The 16,411-nt window shown below is 43.4% G+C and overlaps 3 protein-coding genes across 3 annotated transcripts; all 3 read right to left on the reverse strand.

The window, feature by feature from the left end:
* Nucleotides 1–8,562: 8,562 nt before the first annotated feature.
* On the reverse strand, nucleotides 8,563–9,457 carry PtA15_17A272 (uncharacterized protein; the record flags this gene model as incomplete). The annotated part of the gene is made up of 5 exons (XM_053164371.1): nucleotides 8,563–8,625; nucleotides 8,693–8,752; nucleotides 8,830–8,996; nucleotides 9,081–9,275; nucleotides 9,358–9,457. The coding sequence occupies 5 exons, from the start codon at nucleotides 9,455–9,457 to the stop codon at nucleotides 8,563–8,565; spliced, it is 585 nt and encodes a 194-aa protein (XP_053028345.1).
* Nucleotides 9,458–11,902: 2,445 nt separating this feature from the next.
* On the reverse strand, nucleotides 11,903–12,555 carry PtA15_17A273 (uncharacterized protein; the record flags this gene model as incomplete). The annotated part of the gene is made up of 4 exons (XM_053164372.1): nucleotides 11,903–11,996; nucleotides 12,062–12,206; nucleotides 12,310–12,363; nucleotides 12,501–12,555. The coding sequence occupies 4 exons, from the start codon at nucleotides 12,553–12,555 to the stop codon at nucleotides 11,903–11,905; spliced, it is 348 nt and encodes a 115-aa protein (XP_053028346.1).
* A 343-nt stretch (nucleotides 12,556–12,898) lies between these two features.
* PtA15_17A274 (uncharacterized protein) lies at nucleotides 12,899–15,365 on the reverse strand (the record flags this gene model as incomplete). Its single annotated transcript, XM_053164373.1, has 10 exons — nucleotides 12,899–13,231; nucleotides 13,295–13,333; nucleotides 13,410–13,552; nucleotides 13,617–13,631; nucleotides 13,714–13,746; nucleotides 13,845–14,100; nucleotides 14,168–14,492; nucleotides 14,566–14,789; nucleotides 14,897–14,937; nucleotides 15,011–15,365. The coding sequence occupies 10 exons, from the start codon at nucleotides 15,363–15,365 to the stop codon at nucleotides 12,899–12,901; spliced, it is 1,764 nt and encodes a 587-aa protein (XP_053028347.1).
* Nucleotides 15,366–16,411: the final 1,046 nt, after the last annotated feature.

Below are 16,411 nucleotides of genomic sequence, written 5' to 3' on the forward strand. Positions count from 1 at the left end.
GGATTAATCTTGGAAGTCACTTAGTCAACGTACTCGAGGCTTTCGGCATATCTGATAAGATCTTTTGTATCACGGCCGATAACGCATCAAACAATGGGACTATGGCAACCCATTTGGACGCGGCAATCTCTTTTGGCTCAAAGGAACACATGCTTGGTTGCATGGCCCATGTGATCAATCTTGCCGCTCAAGCTGGAATAAAAGCTTTCTCTAAACCACCACCAGCGCCACCTGCGAGTATGTCGGGTATTCTAAACAATCAAGCATCTCCAGCTGAAGTCTCTGGTATTGTCTTGCGGATCAGTGGGTTTGCAACTTTTCTGAAGCGCTTGCCGCAAAAGTCGGCAGCCTTTGATGGAATTGTTAAAGGGATCATCGGAAAGAGACTCTCAATGATTCAAGATGTTTCCACTCGATGGAATTCCACATTTTCCATGCTTGAAAGGGCTTTGAAACTTTGTGATTGCATCAAAGTCTTTTGCGAAACAAACAACTTGAACAACAAACCAAGCACTGCTTGGAGGGCTGCACTTCTGGGGACTGGGATGATTAAGGAAAAGAACAACAATATGCACTCTTGCAGAAAGATGTAGCAAGGATGATTCTGGAAATTTGTCTGAATAATGAATTCAAGTATACTAAGCTAATAGCAAGAAAAGTTAATCAAGATATCCCAAAGAAAAGGTAATCAAGATATCCCAAAGAAATTCAGGTAACTGATCATCCTTCATTATCCATGTGATTAGTTATCTGAATTTCTGGGGGAAGAGTGCACTACTTAAGTACATGGCTTCTGCGGACTAAAAGAGGTTTCTAGGTGAAACAATAGACAAGAGAAAGTTTACAGGGGAACCAAAGGGGAAATGAGACAAGCCAGCAAAAGCCACAGATACATGGCTTGAAATGACAGAAGTGGAAACAAGGGGTAACCAAGCTAGAACCTCTATGGTCATTACATGTGTGAAAAATGGAGCTCATGCTAAATTTGGAAGGAGGAAAGGATTGTGGATGTGCAGTATCTTTCCTAATAGTCTGGCTCTAATTTGTAGCCAGATTCATATTTATTTTACAGCCACATGTGACTGGATATCCATGTAGTATTTCTTGGATGGGTTATTGTGTCCTGAGGAGTTGATAACAGAGTGTATAGAAAGAGGCCAAGTTGTTGGAATCCTATTCTCTCTCTTAAGAGGAGTACCATTGGTGAGTAGTACTTTTGTGAAATCACTAGAAAAAGTCCATATTGAATAGAAACTGTGACAGGTAAGCTGCACTAGCTAGATCACAAGAAGCCTGGAACTGTTGTGCAAAGCAATGACATAGACTGCATCATCAACCTAAATTCTAGTGATTTGCTATCACTAAGCTCAAAGTCAGTTGTGTTAGATCAGAGCTCAGATTGTTGAAAAACTCTAATGTTTTTCATCTTTCTTCAAACCACACAGATATCACAACTGCAACTCAGAATTGAACAATCAAAAATAAAACAAAGACTTATCAATCTCATGGTAAATACTTGTTATTTGATTGTTCTTAGCCAAGAAAGAAACTGATCACTTCTTGACTTAATAGGGAATTTCAAAGTTGGCCAGGTACAACTTGCATGCACTTTTTCAAGTGGGTGATCAAGTTCATTCTTGAACACCAAGTTGCAAAAGTGCATGCAAGCCGCATTGTACTACACCCCTGAGCCTGCTTGGATGTTTTTTTTTAGATTTGGTGTTCAAGAAAAGTCTTGAACACCAACTTGCAAAAGCGCATACAAGTTGTGGATGGCCAACTTTGAAACCCCCTCTTGTGCAGGTAGGCATTAGAGATGGGTGCTTCACATCCGGTAACTTGCGGCCAATTTTAGCCATTTCCTGGCATCCACATCCAACAGCGGGTACCCGCGTGCCTGGGCAGATACCTGCGCGGGTATCTTTGGATACCCACCCCTCAAAACGTGCTTACCGGTTGACTGCTGCATATGTCAGTCAACCGGGAGGCACTTCTCCTGGCCAAATGCTCCATATGGCTGTTGACTGGGAGGGACGCCTCCTCGTAAACTGCTTGATATGGCTGTTGACCGGGAGGGAAGCCTCCTGGTTGACTGCTTGATATGACTGTTGACTGGGAGGGATTCCTCCCGGTTGACTGGTGTGTATAGTTGTTGACCGGGAGGGAATCCTCCCGGTTGACTGGTGTGTATAGTTGTTGACCCGGAGGGATTCCTCCCGGTTGACTGGTGTGTATAGTCGTCCCTCCCGGTCAACTGGTATGTCTAGTTGTCAACTGGGAGGGATTTCTCCCGGTTGACTGCTTGATACATATGCCTGTTGACCAGGAAGGACTCATCCCAGCCGACTATTTTATGTTGCTGTTGACCAGGAGCAACTCCCCCCAATTGACAGCAACATAGAACGGCTTTATGGCTACCAACCGCCGCAGCTCCCATACCCTAGGGAGAGCGGATACCCACCAGAATACACGGGTACCCGCTGGATTCTGCCGGAATCTCAAACATCTGCATCCGTTGGCGGGTACCCAAGGGCCTCCAGTGGGTACCCGCCAGCAGATAGCGGATACCCGCAATGGGTTCTGTGTGTGTGAATTCACGCCAAGGTGAAAGGCAACATCCTCACAAAGTGAGGAGGTTGCCAGGATCCCAAACGGCTGCGTAAAATGGTAAGCAAAGCAAACCATTTCCCGCAGTCCAAATAGCCATGCAGTGGAGAAATGCAGATACTGATTACATTGCTTTGACAATTACAGTTTTGGCACCCACAAGCAGCAAAACCAGACACATGGAAGAACACTGTCCTAGACCATTAATCAACAGGATCTCAACCAAAACCAAAGGTAAGGATGAGACTTGTTGTCAACTGGTTGTACAGATCAGATAACGCTATCCTATATCCTATCAGACATTGTTGATCAGGAGAAGACCAAAACTCACGTCGTAACTACTCAAAGAGGAGAAACAAAAGATGGTGAGTGTTCAAGTTAAAAAGCAAGGCAAAGATAAACTACAGACTAAAGAGAACCTTGTCATTACAAGCAGATAATGTTGAGCGTCTACTACGTCGTTTCGCCAAAGCTAAAACAGCTGGACAATAGGAGTCTTAAGGCCCTGTCAAGTAAGAGAGTTTAAGACAAGAAAACTGAAGGAGCATGAACTAACAAACAAAGTTGCAACAGTTCTGTGTCAAATCTACTCTCTATCTACTCTCATCAGCCTGGTGAATCAACCACGGCCATAAATCTTTTTCCTAAGAAAGAGCTGCCAACCGCTTGCTCTTTGGTAAATTTCTCTACCAGCTAAATCTCTACATCATATAAGTTGTACATATAATTAGCTAGTTTACTAAAGAAATGCACCTCTTAGTACTTTGGTTTTTTTCACCGTGCGCCCATCTCTAGTAGGCATCCAGACGGTGTAAATTATTTGTGTTGAAGTTTTCCTGGGTCTTGATTCTTGGGGGAGGTGGGGCCTAGAATATTCCAAGGGTGGTTTATCTTGAGTGTACAAAGCTTTTTTTTGTGGGGCATATACAGGTTTGGCTTAAAAAAATTCTGCAAAAGAACTGTGCTGATTGCAAGCAGTTGACATGCAGATTACTCCAGCATGAACTGTGTTAAGACTGCAAAGCCAACATGACTGTTTCTGCACAGTTTGAAGTGCCAAATCTGTTTCAAGTATCAAACTGCATAAAGTCTTGGTTCACTGTATGAGAATGATGGATACTCTTGGATTAATTATTGTACAACTAGATTCTACAGGTCATTTAACCCCTAGTCACTGACTTGAACCACTAGGCTAGCTCCACTCAGTCGAAAGGTATTTGGATTAAGCTGTTTTTGATAGAACATAATCAAATACTATAGAATTATATTTGGTATTACATAGTATAGAATTAGGTACAAGTAAATAGCTAGGGTGTAGTTTATTCAGGCGCACACATGTACCCCTGTATGGTCACATGACATCATCAGTCACAAGTTGGATCACTAATTTATCACATGGCTCAATAGCTAAAATCCCTCAATAGAAGCTTCTATACAGCAAAAATCCCTCAAAGGAGAATTCACACCAGCATAAATCCCTCAACAAACTTCCCCACCAGCAAAAATTCCTCACATTTTACTATATAAGGAGCATATTTTCCCTCCTCAGTTGGAGCATCCCACTCAGGCAATCCTAACCAGAACACATATTCCACTTAGAGTTACAAGCCAAAACCACGTAAATCCACTAGTTTGATCTCAATCAATGTGTTGAACTTTCAATAAATCTTGATCTCCCTCTATTTATTTTCTCTTTCACAAACCTGCCACTCTCTTCCTGTTTGTATGCCACACATTTGTTGTTGTTCCCTGTTCATTATGCATCATCATTGCACTCACAATTTGATCAATGCTGTATCTAGCACCAGGAAAAAACAATGATCAATTGCCTACAAGTGACATGAAATAGTAAAAAGGCCCCTTTGTACTTTGCTGTGTCACCTGCAGACAAGTGATCATTGTTTTTCCTGGTGTAGTTTACTTAAGACCACAAGATGCAATTAAACCCATCAGTCCTGACCAATCTGTTCCCCTGAGTGAATCTCAATCCTCCTCTTGGTCTTTCCTGAAAGACACTTGTGCCTCCTTGAGTAAGTGCATCAGTAATCTTCAGATGTTGTCTGATATTGGCTAAAGCCAATCCAGTATAATTTGGTTTCAAACATATGTTTGATCAAATTAGCCTTGGTATGTAAATTGGTGGCAGTTTCTCATTGCAGTTCATCAAGCACCCAAATCAACCAGTTTTCTTTGCCCTCACAAATCAACTGATTTCAACAATGAGGCACTATCCAACAATATCTACCAACTCTGAAGAACCTGATCTGCAGCCTCTGGGATCACATTTCCCCGCAAAAATTTAGGTTTTGCCACATACTTAAGCTCATTCATTATTGGATATGTTGATATTGCTGTAGGGTCAGCCTAAATGCACCCCAAAAATTCACCTCATGTACACCAACATTTTGGTGTACCTACATTTGCACCCAAATATTGTGAGAATATCAGCTCAGGCCAACGGTGCAGCACTCATAAAATGAGAGAGCGGCCGGGAGCTACAACAGCTGCGGAATCTGGTAAGCAAAGCGAACATTTCCGCAGTCCAAAACAGCAGCGCAGAGTTGTAAAACTGAAACTCCAATATATGGTTTATGCAGGTCCAACTCCAGCGAGCCGAAAAATCAAACTTGCGGAAAATCCCAAGAGCAAGTCACTTGCGGAAAGAATATCCGAAGCTAGCGCCAAAGGTACGCGGCTGAATAAACTTCTGACAAGCTGATCAAGATGTTGAGCTAATGCCGCATCCCTATAAATTCCTTAGACATTGTCAAACAGGAAAAGACAGAACAAGCCGATTCCGCTCAGAGAGCAGGAGAGCAAGTTGGTAAGTGACCCGTCACAAAGAAAAGCTAAAAGATAGAAACAAAAGACTAAAAAAGAGCAAAACTCCCCATAACATAAACTAGACGAAGTAGGAGCGCTCAAACGTCGTTTCGCGGAAGCTTAGCAAACTGGACAAAGAATCCTATAGGGCAAATCTAGTAAGGACAAATGTCCTCTGAGAAAAGGGAGCACAAGAAGCTGATATAGCAATCAATTGCCGCAGCTCGAGCCACTTAGCCGTGGAGAAGGAGATAAATTTCTCTAAACCTTTCCTTCCCTCAAAGTTCTCCTTTAAACAAGCAGCGGTCTCCTCGCCTGCTTTTAGGTAAATACTCCCAAACATAACTTCACTATTAGAGAATAATGTATTTAGAATAGAGTTCTAATTAGAAGCAATAAACTTTTAGTCTTCTGAATTCTTTCAAATATTACTGGGGTGCACTTCTGGGGTACCCCAATTTATTAGTGTGCAGACCTACTTAACCCAAAAACATTGGGGTACAGGTGTTAAAACCCCCAGACTGCTTCAATTTTTGGGGTAAAATTTAATGTACACCAAATGAAATAGTGCACATAAGTAGTGCACCCCATTGAGGAAAGTTACTCCCCCAGCCATCCACCCAACTTCCTGCACACATCAGTCATTGAGCACCCCTTGATGACCAACACATACTGGTCATCAAGGGTGCTACTCCCCTTGATGACTGGCACAAATTCAATCATTCATCAAGGAGAGTATCACCTCCCCAAAATGGCCAGCACAGATTGGTCATTAAGGGGAGGAATTGATCACTGATCTATGCCGGCCACCAAGGGGAGGGAGAGTAGCATCCCCCTTGATGACCAGTCTGTGTTGGTCATTGAGGGGAGGTTGTTGGATTTTTGTCCTCTTGTCCTCCTCTTTTGGCCTTCTGCCTCCATTTCCCTTCCTAGTCACCTCACTGGACTCAATTTCTGCTCACTACTTATGCTCAAACACATCTTATGATATAGTTGTACTTTGTGGTCATGATTGCCTTCTGTACTTGCCTTGTGACCTTGTCCCTGCCGAGATTAGACTGTCAATCTTTCCCTTGTTCCTTATTCTCTGATGCACGCACTCTGCTTGTGACAGACTTGTGATAACTTTGAGAGTTCCACATCCTTCTATTCATTTTCACTTCATATTCAATGATCATTATGCTGTCTCCCACAAGTTGATACATGTATGTAGTCTACATAACCATAGCCTACCACATGCAATCAACCCCATTGGTTCTTCCTCTCTTCCATCCGCGCCACCCTTGAGCCACATCCGGTGAGCACTTCATTCTCACTGCCCCCCCTCTCAAGCTTTTCTCATTGAAGCTCATCTCAGTGTGTTGTGTGTCAAGTTCAAATCTCAATGGAGGTGCTACTACCCTCAATGACCAATTGTGCTGTTCATCAAGAGGAATAGAACCTCCCCTCAATGACCAATCTGTGCTGGCCATTGAGGGGAGATGCTACTCCCCTTGATGACTGATCTGTGCCAGTCATTGATGGGAGGTGCTATCCTCTTGATGAACAATCTGTGCCAGTCATCAAGGAGAGTAGCACCCCCCTTGATGACTGGTCTGTGTTGGTCATTGAGAGGAGGTGCTACTCCCCTCAATGAACAATCTATGCTGGTCATCAAGGGGAAGCACCCTTGATGACCGGTCTGTGATGGTCATTGAGGGGTGCCACTCCCCTCAATGACTGATGTGTAGGCGGGCGGGTGGGTGCGGTACCCCAGATACAACTGGGGTGTTGAGTGGCTCAGCCCTTTCACAGGGTAACATATTGGAGTACAGGGGGTTTGCACCCCAGTATGATGGGTTGTTGTGGCTGTGTACACCATAGATTTCACCGGCTTTGGGGTACCCTGTGGCTCACCCCAAATTACATGGGGTATGAGGTGATGTACCCCATCTTCACAGGGGTGCGCAAAAGTACACCCCAAGTGGTTGTGAGATTATGGTCTCAGGTGACCGGCATTCTTCTCATAAATTGAGAAGAATTCCGCAAGCCAAAACAGCTGCAGAAGATGGTAAGCAAAGCGAACCCTTCCGCAGTCCAAGTGCAGAGTGGCTGATGTTGGAAAAACTCTGTTTACACCTCTGGTGCTTACAGGTCCAACGGAAGCAAGCGGCAAGACTTGACTCAAGGAAAATCCCAACCAAAAGTCATTATCTGAAAGGATCACCACAAGCGCCAAAGGTAAGCGGTGGGATCAATACTGGAAGATAAAAGATAAGGCAGGAGCTAACACACTGCCCATTTTCTGCTAGACAAAGCTGACGCAAAAGAAATCAAAACCACCAATTCCTCTCAAAGAGAAGGAGAAACAATCGGTGAGTTACTGTGCTACAAAGCTAAAGCAAAGGGAAACAAAAAGACTGATAAGCAAGCACGGCTGCTCAAAAACTGCAGATAATGTTGTGAGTTTACTACGTTGTTTCTCCAAAGCTTGAAAAAGTGGGATAGCATTCAGTAGCGGTTCTTTACGTGTAAGAACCAAACTTGGACTGCACTGTAGGACAGGGCAAGAAAACTGATGACAAGTAATCTTGTGTTGAGGAACAGACCAAACGGTTTTGCAGAGCTTCATCTCTGTTTTCTTTTTTCTTTCAAGTTTAATCAGTAGAGAGCGGTCAATCTCCTGCTCTTAGGTAAAAAACATCTCTTACCCTTAATTCTCTAGACAAAACCATTTGAATATAAATCATAAGTCTAGATTATCTAACAAGAAATAAAATCTTAGATCTTTGTCTTTTTTCAGTGGTTTGGGGTACATTTCAGCAGTGCCCCTTTTTGGTGCACATGAAGTAAATGTTTGGGGTGCATTCAGGCTGACCCATTATTGTATCATATTCAAACATCATAAATGATACCCGAATTGTTATGGTGAGATCTTTACATGTCATGATAGCAATAACATTTTTGATACTCAAATATGATGCAACAAATGAGGCCTTAGTTTCTTCTTTCAGCCAATTTGTTAATAATTGCTGAGTATAACACATGATTGCATGAGCTTCACTGCAATTTGTAAGGACTCATTCATGTACTGATTTATTCCTTTGGGTGATTGATATTTTCTTACTCTGTTCTAAAGTGGGAAAGTTTTGATCAACCAATCTTAGCATTCGAAAAGTCCATCTCGGGGTGAGCGGCTTTGAATTTTTCCAGCATCTAGAATAGAAGATCAAAAACAACATTCAGTCTTGTAGTGCTTTGGCATGAAGCAGGCCCTACTTACCTCGAGCTTTTTCTGCTCGTCGGATGTCGGCTTTCCCATTTGTTTTTGCTGGTTATCAAACTGAAAGGGCCAAATGAAAGCGAAGCTGAGCAGATGAGGTAAAGGAGTACGACATGGCAGACCGAGTGACTTCTTACCATCATTTTTTCGACCATTGCCCTTGTTTCCCCGTCCAATTCACTCAATTTGCTGTTTTCAGGGGTGATCTTGGTCGTGTCAATCTTCGGATGGTGCGTCAAGACGTTCTCCCACCATGTCATCTGGTTGATCTTTTCAAGATGTAGATTGATTTCTTTATTGTCATCTAGAATTTTCTCCGCGCGTGGAAGAGCTTCAGCTGATAGAATTGACGCTTTTAATTTTTGATTTTGCTATACAATCGACCCACCCAGCGTCCAGGTAGACTCCTCTTGTTTGATTTCTTTGCATAGCGTGCCATCCATGATTGGCTCTTTACCCTTCAGGCCCACTTTAAGCTTGGTCTTCTTGATATCCACCACCAGGTCGCGTGCCTTCGTTCCGGGTGGAACAGGGATGTTGAGGGAGACATCTTGCAAGCTTTGTTTCCATGTAAACGGAAGCTCTGAAACAATGTTCATGTCGTGAAAATACTATATTAGTGATTACCATCCGGAGGCACTCCATGGTCTGCAAACGAAACTTACGGGCCTGCTCTTCTTTTTCCCTCTTGCTCTGAGCTTCGTCATATGTCGTTCGTTCCTCGGGAGAGAGTGCGGCGTACTCTGCTGGGGTAAGTTTTGCCATCGCTAATGTCTGAATGTTGAAACGGATGCAGATCTGGGTGCCGAGACGGAGGCTGACAAGCGCGAAGTCCGGGCTCCCCCGGTGGTCGGTGGTGTATCAACGCCGCAGCTCCCGAGCGTGCCTCTCCAGGCCTCTCCTTCCGAGGTCACGCAGACAATCTGAGGAACAATCAGAAAATCGTGTGTTCAAGTGATCTCATCAGAGCCTGGTTACTTGATGGAACTACCAGTTCATCTTCTGACTCAAAGAGGGTGGTTTCACCCACAAAAACAGTTATGGTGTTCAAAGTTGGTTTGCATAATTTTATGCATGCATAAATCATAAAATCATAACATCTTTTTTGCAGGGGATATGACTGTCTGATTATGTAATACAAAATTTTCTCACCAAAATATTTTTATGATTTCATGATTTATGCATGCATAAAATTATGCAAACCAACTTTGAACACCATAAGTGAAACTTGGGTCTTGTTTATCACCAGCATAAATATTGGGGCTTGATTAATCAACTCCCAATTTTTTGACTTCTGACTCCCAATATGAGTTTACGTCCTGGGGACCCCAAAATGACGTCCTGCCCGGGTCCCCAGGACCAAAAATTGACACCAGGACCTTTTGGGAGTCGGAAGTCAAAAATAAAAATATGAAAAGGGAGTCAGAAATTCAATTTCCCAAAAATCCCAGAAAATATAGAAATATTCATATCTCCCCACTGGAGCACCCAAACACCCCCATATTTTTACAGCCACATAAATACATTTTCTAGACATTATGATGAGATTTATTTGAGTCTAACCCTCAGAAAGGCCTTGAATAGCCAGGGGGCTAATTTGGCGGATTTCCTACTAAGGAAATCCGCCAAAGCCTTAGCTACAGTACTACAAAAGCCACCAAATTGTTTCTGCCATAAAAATAAAAAAAATTAAACATACAATCAGCTTCATGGAATTGGCACACCTCAGGGAGACCATGTGTAGCTGGGGGGCGGATTTGACGGATTTCCTACTAATGCAATCTGCCAAAGCCTTAGCTACAGTGCTCCAAACACCCCCAGGTATTTTCTGCCGTATTGATACACTCTCTAGAAAATATATTGGTCTCCAAGGAGTTATTACACATCAGGAACACCTTCTATGATTCCTTAGTAGGAAATCAAATTAGCCTCCCACTCATATAAGGTGTTCCTGATGTGTAATACCTCTGTGCAGCTAAAATTAGCTTCTAGAGAGTGTATTAATATGGCAGAAAAAATCTGGGGGCGTTTGGAGCACTGTAGCTCAGGAGTTGGCGGATTGTGTTAGTAGGAAATCCGCCGAATCCGCCCCCGGATACACAGAGTGTCCCTGAGGTTTGCCCATGCCGTGAAGATTATCATATCATCTAGAGAGTGTATTTATGTTACAGACAAAATCTGGGGGTGTTTGGAGCACTGTAGCTCAGGATTTGGTGGATTGCATTAGTAGGAAATCCGCCAAATCCACCCCCCGGCTACACATGGTCTCCCTGAGGTGTTCCAATGCCGTGAAGCTGAGTATATGTTTAAGGAAGTTTATTTTTATGGCAGAAAAAATTTGGTGGCTTTTGGAGTACTGCAGCTAAGGCTTTGGCAGATTTCCTTAGTAGGAAATCCGCCAATTCCTTAGTAGAAAATCCACCAAATTAGATTTCCTTAGTAGGAAATCCGCCAAATTAGCCCCCTGGCTATTCCAGGCCTTTCTGAGGGTTTAGACTCACATAAATCTCATCATAATGTCTAGACAATGTATTTATATGGCTGTAAAAATATGGGGGTGTTTGGGTGCTCCAGTGGGGAATTGAATTTCCAACTCCCTTTTCATATTTTTATTTTTGACTTCCAAGTTCCGACTCCCAAAAAGTCCTGGTGTCAATTTTTGGTCCTGGGGACCCGGGCAGGACGTCATTTTGGGGTCCCCAAGACATAAACTCATTTTGGGAGTTGGAAGTCAAAAAAATTGGGAGTCAATCAATCAAGCCCCTAGATATTATATAAGCCATAATAACACAAATGCAAGCTGAAGCATAAAGGTGTAATGTTTCTAGATCTTTTTATCAAAAAGAGCCACATGTTCTTGTATGAATTGTCTGGCAAAAATGTATTTTCATCAAGCCGTCAATACCAGATGAGTGATTTGAAAAACAGGCAACTGATGTACTCCAATTGTAGCAAAAACACAAATGTGGAATGTGGAGGAAGTCATTGTGCTTTTGATTATCTTTGATACCCTTGGAGGATCGCTCATGGAATGGACATCGGGATAAGCTTACTCTGGGTGAATAAACCAACTTATCATGGACCGTTACGAGTCTGTTTGCTGAAAGTCAAATGATTTGATGTGATGATTCTTAGGAGACATTATTAACATTGGCTGAAAAGACAGTGCGATCAAAGTGAAGGAAATGTATGATGATTCTGGAGATGAGATTAAATGGCATGTGAGTTGAGGGGCCTGGTATTGCGGCGGCGAAAATATGAGCTTCCGCAACTTGCACGACCATCATCATAGGAGCAGAGATCGCTGGAAAAACCAACACAAATTTCAGACGTTGTCCTCAAACGGAAGTATGGATCAGAAGTACTCACATAGCGCTGCCATTAACAGAGCTACCGGAAGATGTCGCTGTTTTTTTTGGTGGCTCGGATTCTTTCGGAGGTGGTTTGTATGTGACCTTGTCGGACTTGGAGGGCTGAGATTGGACAAGCATTAATAGACCAAAACCAAAAAGGACTGAGTTCAAGGAAAAGGGGTTGTGAATATTGTCATTGGTTCATAAGATTCGGACACCCAAAGATTAACCTCAGAGATAAACGAAAAGAAATAAATACGCAACTTATGAGACCAAGGAGAGAGTTCATGGCGCGAAGATATCGAACTGAACAATCGCCTGGTAAGTGAAGGGTGATATGTATGTAAGTGAAGGGTTGCTAGACGGGGGCCAAGGATTTTTTGAAGTGGCGAAAGGGTGCAAAGCTATCTATTAAAGCTTAAACATGCCTGCCGCTGGCACTGCAGCCGACTTACCAGTTCCCGGCCGGCCTATTCGAATTCTGTTGGGACATGATTTCACGGCTGTCATGTTTGAACATTTTTCCAAATGAAAATCTCACACACTCAAGCACATTCGCACCCGGACCCTCCCGGACCACGGACTCTCATCTGTCAACCTCGATGACATCATTCAAAACACAAGATCTACCCTTTGTTAAAAAGTTATTTGGGAAAACTGAAAGAACATTTGCACAAACGACCCCAGCTCAAACAGACCCCAGCATCGCTTCACGACCTGGGCGGGTTGACCACCAAAGCAAGGCTCGACCATTCATTTCTGAAGGGCAAATTAATCATTATTTCAAAGACTTGTAGGTATAGGTGATTGCCTGTTTGGTAAGTTAGAGACAAATGATATCGACAACTACTTTTCATGAGTTGGGAGGGGAGTTTAATCTATGGATTACAAATTTTGTTTGATTTGATTTTTGAGGGTAATTTCCTTGCGAGATAGTGACGTTCCTTGTGACTCCCGCTTGAGGGGATAATTTTGGATCCGGAGTGCTCCCTAAGCTCTGTTGTTGAGTGGAATAATATTGAAGCGCTCGAACGGCGAACAACAGGAAGTAATGAATGCTTGATCGTTGTTCTCGGAGGAATTGTTTTAGCCAGAAGTATACTTTCTCCTTTGGAAATTTAGGTATCGGTGCAGCTTCGTCTCTGGCCAAGCCAAGCATCATCATTCTTCTTGCGTGATTCATATCCTGAAAATGAAGATGGTTTCAGAATTCCGAATGAGATAGAATATGAGCATAGCAAAATCTTACTTTATAAATCTTCCCAATCGCCCTCCTCACACCATTTTCCTACATTTTTTAAATGTTTCCAAGTCAGTTTATAGGACTCGATCCTGATAGATTAAGTCGATGTGCAACCACTTGCCTTGCGGATGGCCTCTCCTATTGCTTTTGCTTTCCGGATTTGTTCTGGGTTGGTAGTCGCAGTCCTGAATACTTTTGCAAGCTCAGAGACTTTGAAACTTTTGACATGGGCACCGACACCCATTTTCTTCACAAGCTTTGCCCCTGTAAATAACCACGTGCAATGAGACACCAGGAAGCATCCCGAAATTGATAGAATAATACTTACAGAAGAATTGATCTCCTGCATTGTTTGAAGGAAATAAAATAAAGCATTTTATGAGTAAATGGCCCGAACCCGGGTGCATGATTATAGGAAGACTGACCAAAAAAGGGTTTGATCAATGTCGGTATTCCAGCTGTTGGTTTTTTTGTGCGGAAAAATGATGTGACCATAACCCTTCTCAATATGTGTTCAGGCTATCCAAAAATTGGTCAAATGTCAAAGAGTACCCACCGCGCAAGCTAGCGGCAGTAGTACCGGCTCCACCATGTGTCAGAGTAGCATCTACTTGGGAAAACAGCCATTCATGAGGGACGGCTCCAACGTAATGTATTGGTGAATCTTGAGATCGAGACGAGTCCAGCAATTCGGCATCCTTTTCGTGTGGTTTCAAGTCAGCCCAACCTCCGGAAACGACAGCCCAGACTCCTGCCTTCCTGACCGCCCTCTCAAGTTTGCGTTGAACCTCTTGAGCGTCGGGAAATATGACCTATCCTCGTACATCAGAATCTGAGCTGTTTGTATACGGCGAGAGGACAGATAGATACGATACTTACTGATCCAAATCCAATATAAACAACTTTCTTGTGGTTCTCCTTGGCTTTTTTCAGGAAGGATCGGAGGTCTGGAGAGATGCTATCTTCGAGTTTCTTTTGATCCGGTTTTTTCTGCTGATCGACGAACCAGTAGCCGGTGATATGCGTCTTGTCACCCCAATCCCTAGGTTTTGGAACTATATGCTTGCTAAAGTTATACAAGTAGGGTATATTTGCTGTCCGGAGTTTTGCGAATGATGTAGGTTTAAGCTTCAACTTTTCTTCCCTCCATCGGTTCACTTTCGACTCAATTCCCTTCCAAATGAGATAGTTGAACATGTTGTAACTTTGGTCGCGTTAGAATTAAGAAAAATCAGAATGCCAATCTTCGAAAGACAACACAAGTGATGGCGACTCACGACATCCGATTATAATACTTCCCTAGTTGTTGAGAAGTAACGGCGAAGGGATGCGGATACTCTCTCGTCGGGGTCCACGGCATTGTGAAGGCTCTGAAGTATGGGATCTTCATACTCTCAGCGACGTGGATGCCCATCATGGCGGTAGGGCTTTCGATCAGGACATCTGTCCCTTTACAAGCTTCTGGCACGGTGATCATCAACTCATCAATCCATTCCCGAAACTGAAGAAGAAAGAAGTATTCAGCACATTAGACCATATCCCCCGACAGCACATGACCATTGTAATCGTCATGCAAAAGGGTTAGGAAAACTATGGAGTGGACTTTACCTTGGTATAACCTTCGATGTAGAATTCCGGAGAGAAAAAACCTAGTTGAAGACCGCAAACGGTGGCCTTAGCTTTCGCGACTCTTCAGGAAATTACGCTGAACGTTTGACGCACCGTACTCCACGCAGTGCTTGATGAGCTCTTGAGGGTTTCCACCTATGTTCTTGAATGCAATGCCTGAATCCTCAACCATTTCTCGAAACTCTAGATGTGTTGCAATGGTGACTTGGTGTCCATCTTGTTGAAGTCCGATACCCAGCGCAATGAAAGGTTGCACATCTCCTCTGGAGCCGATAGTAAGACATGTTATTTTTAGAGGACGGGTAGCCCCTGCGACAAACGATGATGGCTTGCTCGGTGATGCGAAAGCTTGCAATGTGAGTGAGATTCCAACCGCTAGGATGCCGAGTCGAATGAGTAGTGCGATTGTAGGAGAATGGTGTTTCATTTTCGAAGATTGATGGCTCATTCGCCATCAATATTGCTCAAGCTCCTGACTTTATGGGCTCTGTACTGATGATTGTTGAGGCTATGGAGGTCGGTCGGAGGCGTAGAGATGCTAGCTTGGTCAGTGCACGAGCCGCTGACACTCTCGAGTATTGCCAATGTCATTAAAAGATCGGTGACGAGCATTCAATACAGCAAATGCGAGTGGTGCTCTCATTGTTTCTGCCGAAGGGTCCGTAGCCAAGCGAAGGGGGACCCATTACTAGAGTTGAAACAAGACTTCAGCCAGCACAATTCATTCTTTGGTACATGTGTCAGGAACTCATCACTCGTGTATTCATGTACAACCGACTGCTACCGACCGCACTTGGAAAAACTGGAGTGGCAATGCAACTCTTGACCATGAGCTTACGGATTCCGTTGTGACTTGTTTCATGATTAACATATAAAGGTCCATGAAACAATCACTAGCAACATAATTTACTGTCCTTTTCTAGCCATCAATTTACTTCCGGATGGCAGTGACCCAAATATGTGGAATACTGGCTTGTACAGATAGATACATATCGGAGGAAAAGCTTCTTCAGCGTTGGTACACATATTTATGTGCTGCGGGCGCAACAGCTTGGAGAATAGAACGAACATAACCCCGAAGTCAATTGTCCAGCAGAAACATGTAATCCAATAAAAATGGTTAAATTCAATGTAAGCCTGTTCATCCCTGGTCGATCTCTCGAAGATTGTGATTTCCCCCTTGCAATTTCACTTGGTATAGGTATTAGTACAGAAGTGACAAAAACGGACGAGCGAAGCCCTGACCTCAGAGTCAAAATCATTGCGAGGATGACGCTTAAATATGCATGCAGGGATTCGGTCTTATTGACTAAAAGCCTTGGAAAATATGTGGGAGAAACGCATCATATATTCCATGGATGCGGAGTCGAGAAAAAAGAACGAGTGGCAGGATGGGAATGCATGGACCGAATTGGCTCATTACAGAAAGAGAATAAGTTGTCAACAGTAAGGACTACATGCTAAGAGGGCACCGGGTAAAATCTCGAGCCAACG

Source organism: Puccinia triticina, chromosome 17A (assembly GCF_026914185.1).
Source record: "Puccinia triticina chromosome 17A, complete sequence".
Classification (NCBI taxonomy): Eukaryota; Fungi; Basidiomycota; class Pucciniomycetes; order Pucciniales; family Pucciniaceae; genus Puccinia; species Puccinia triticina.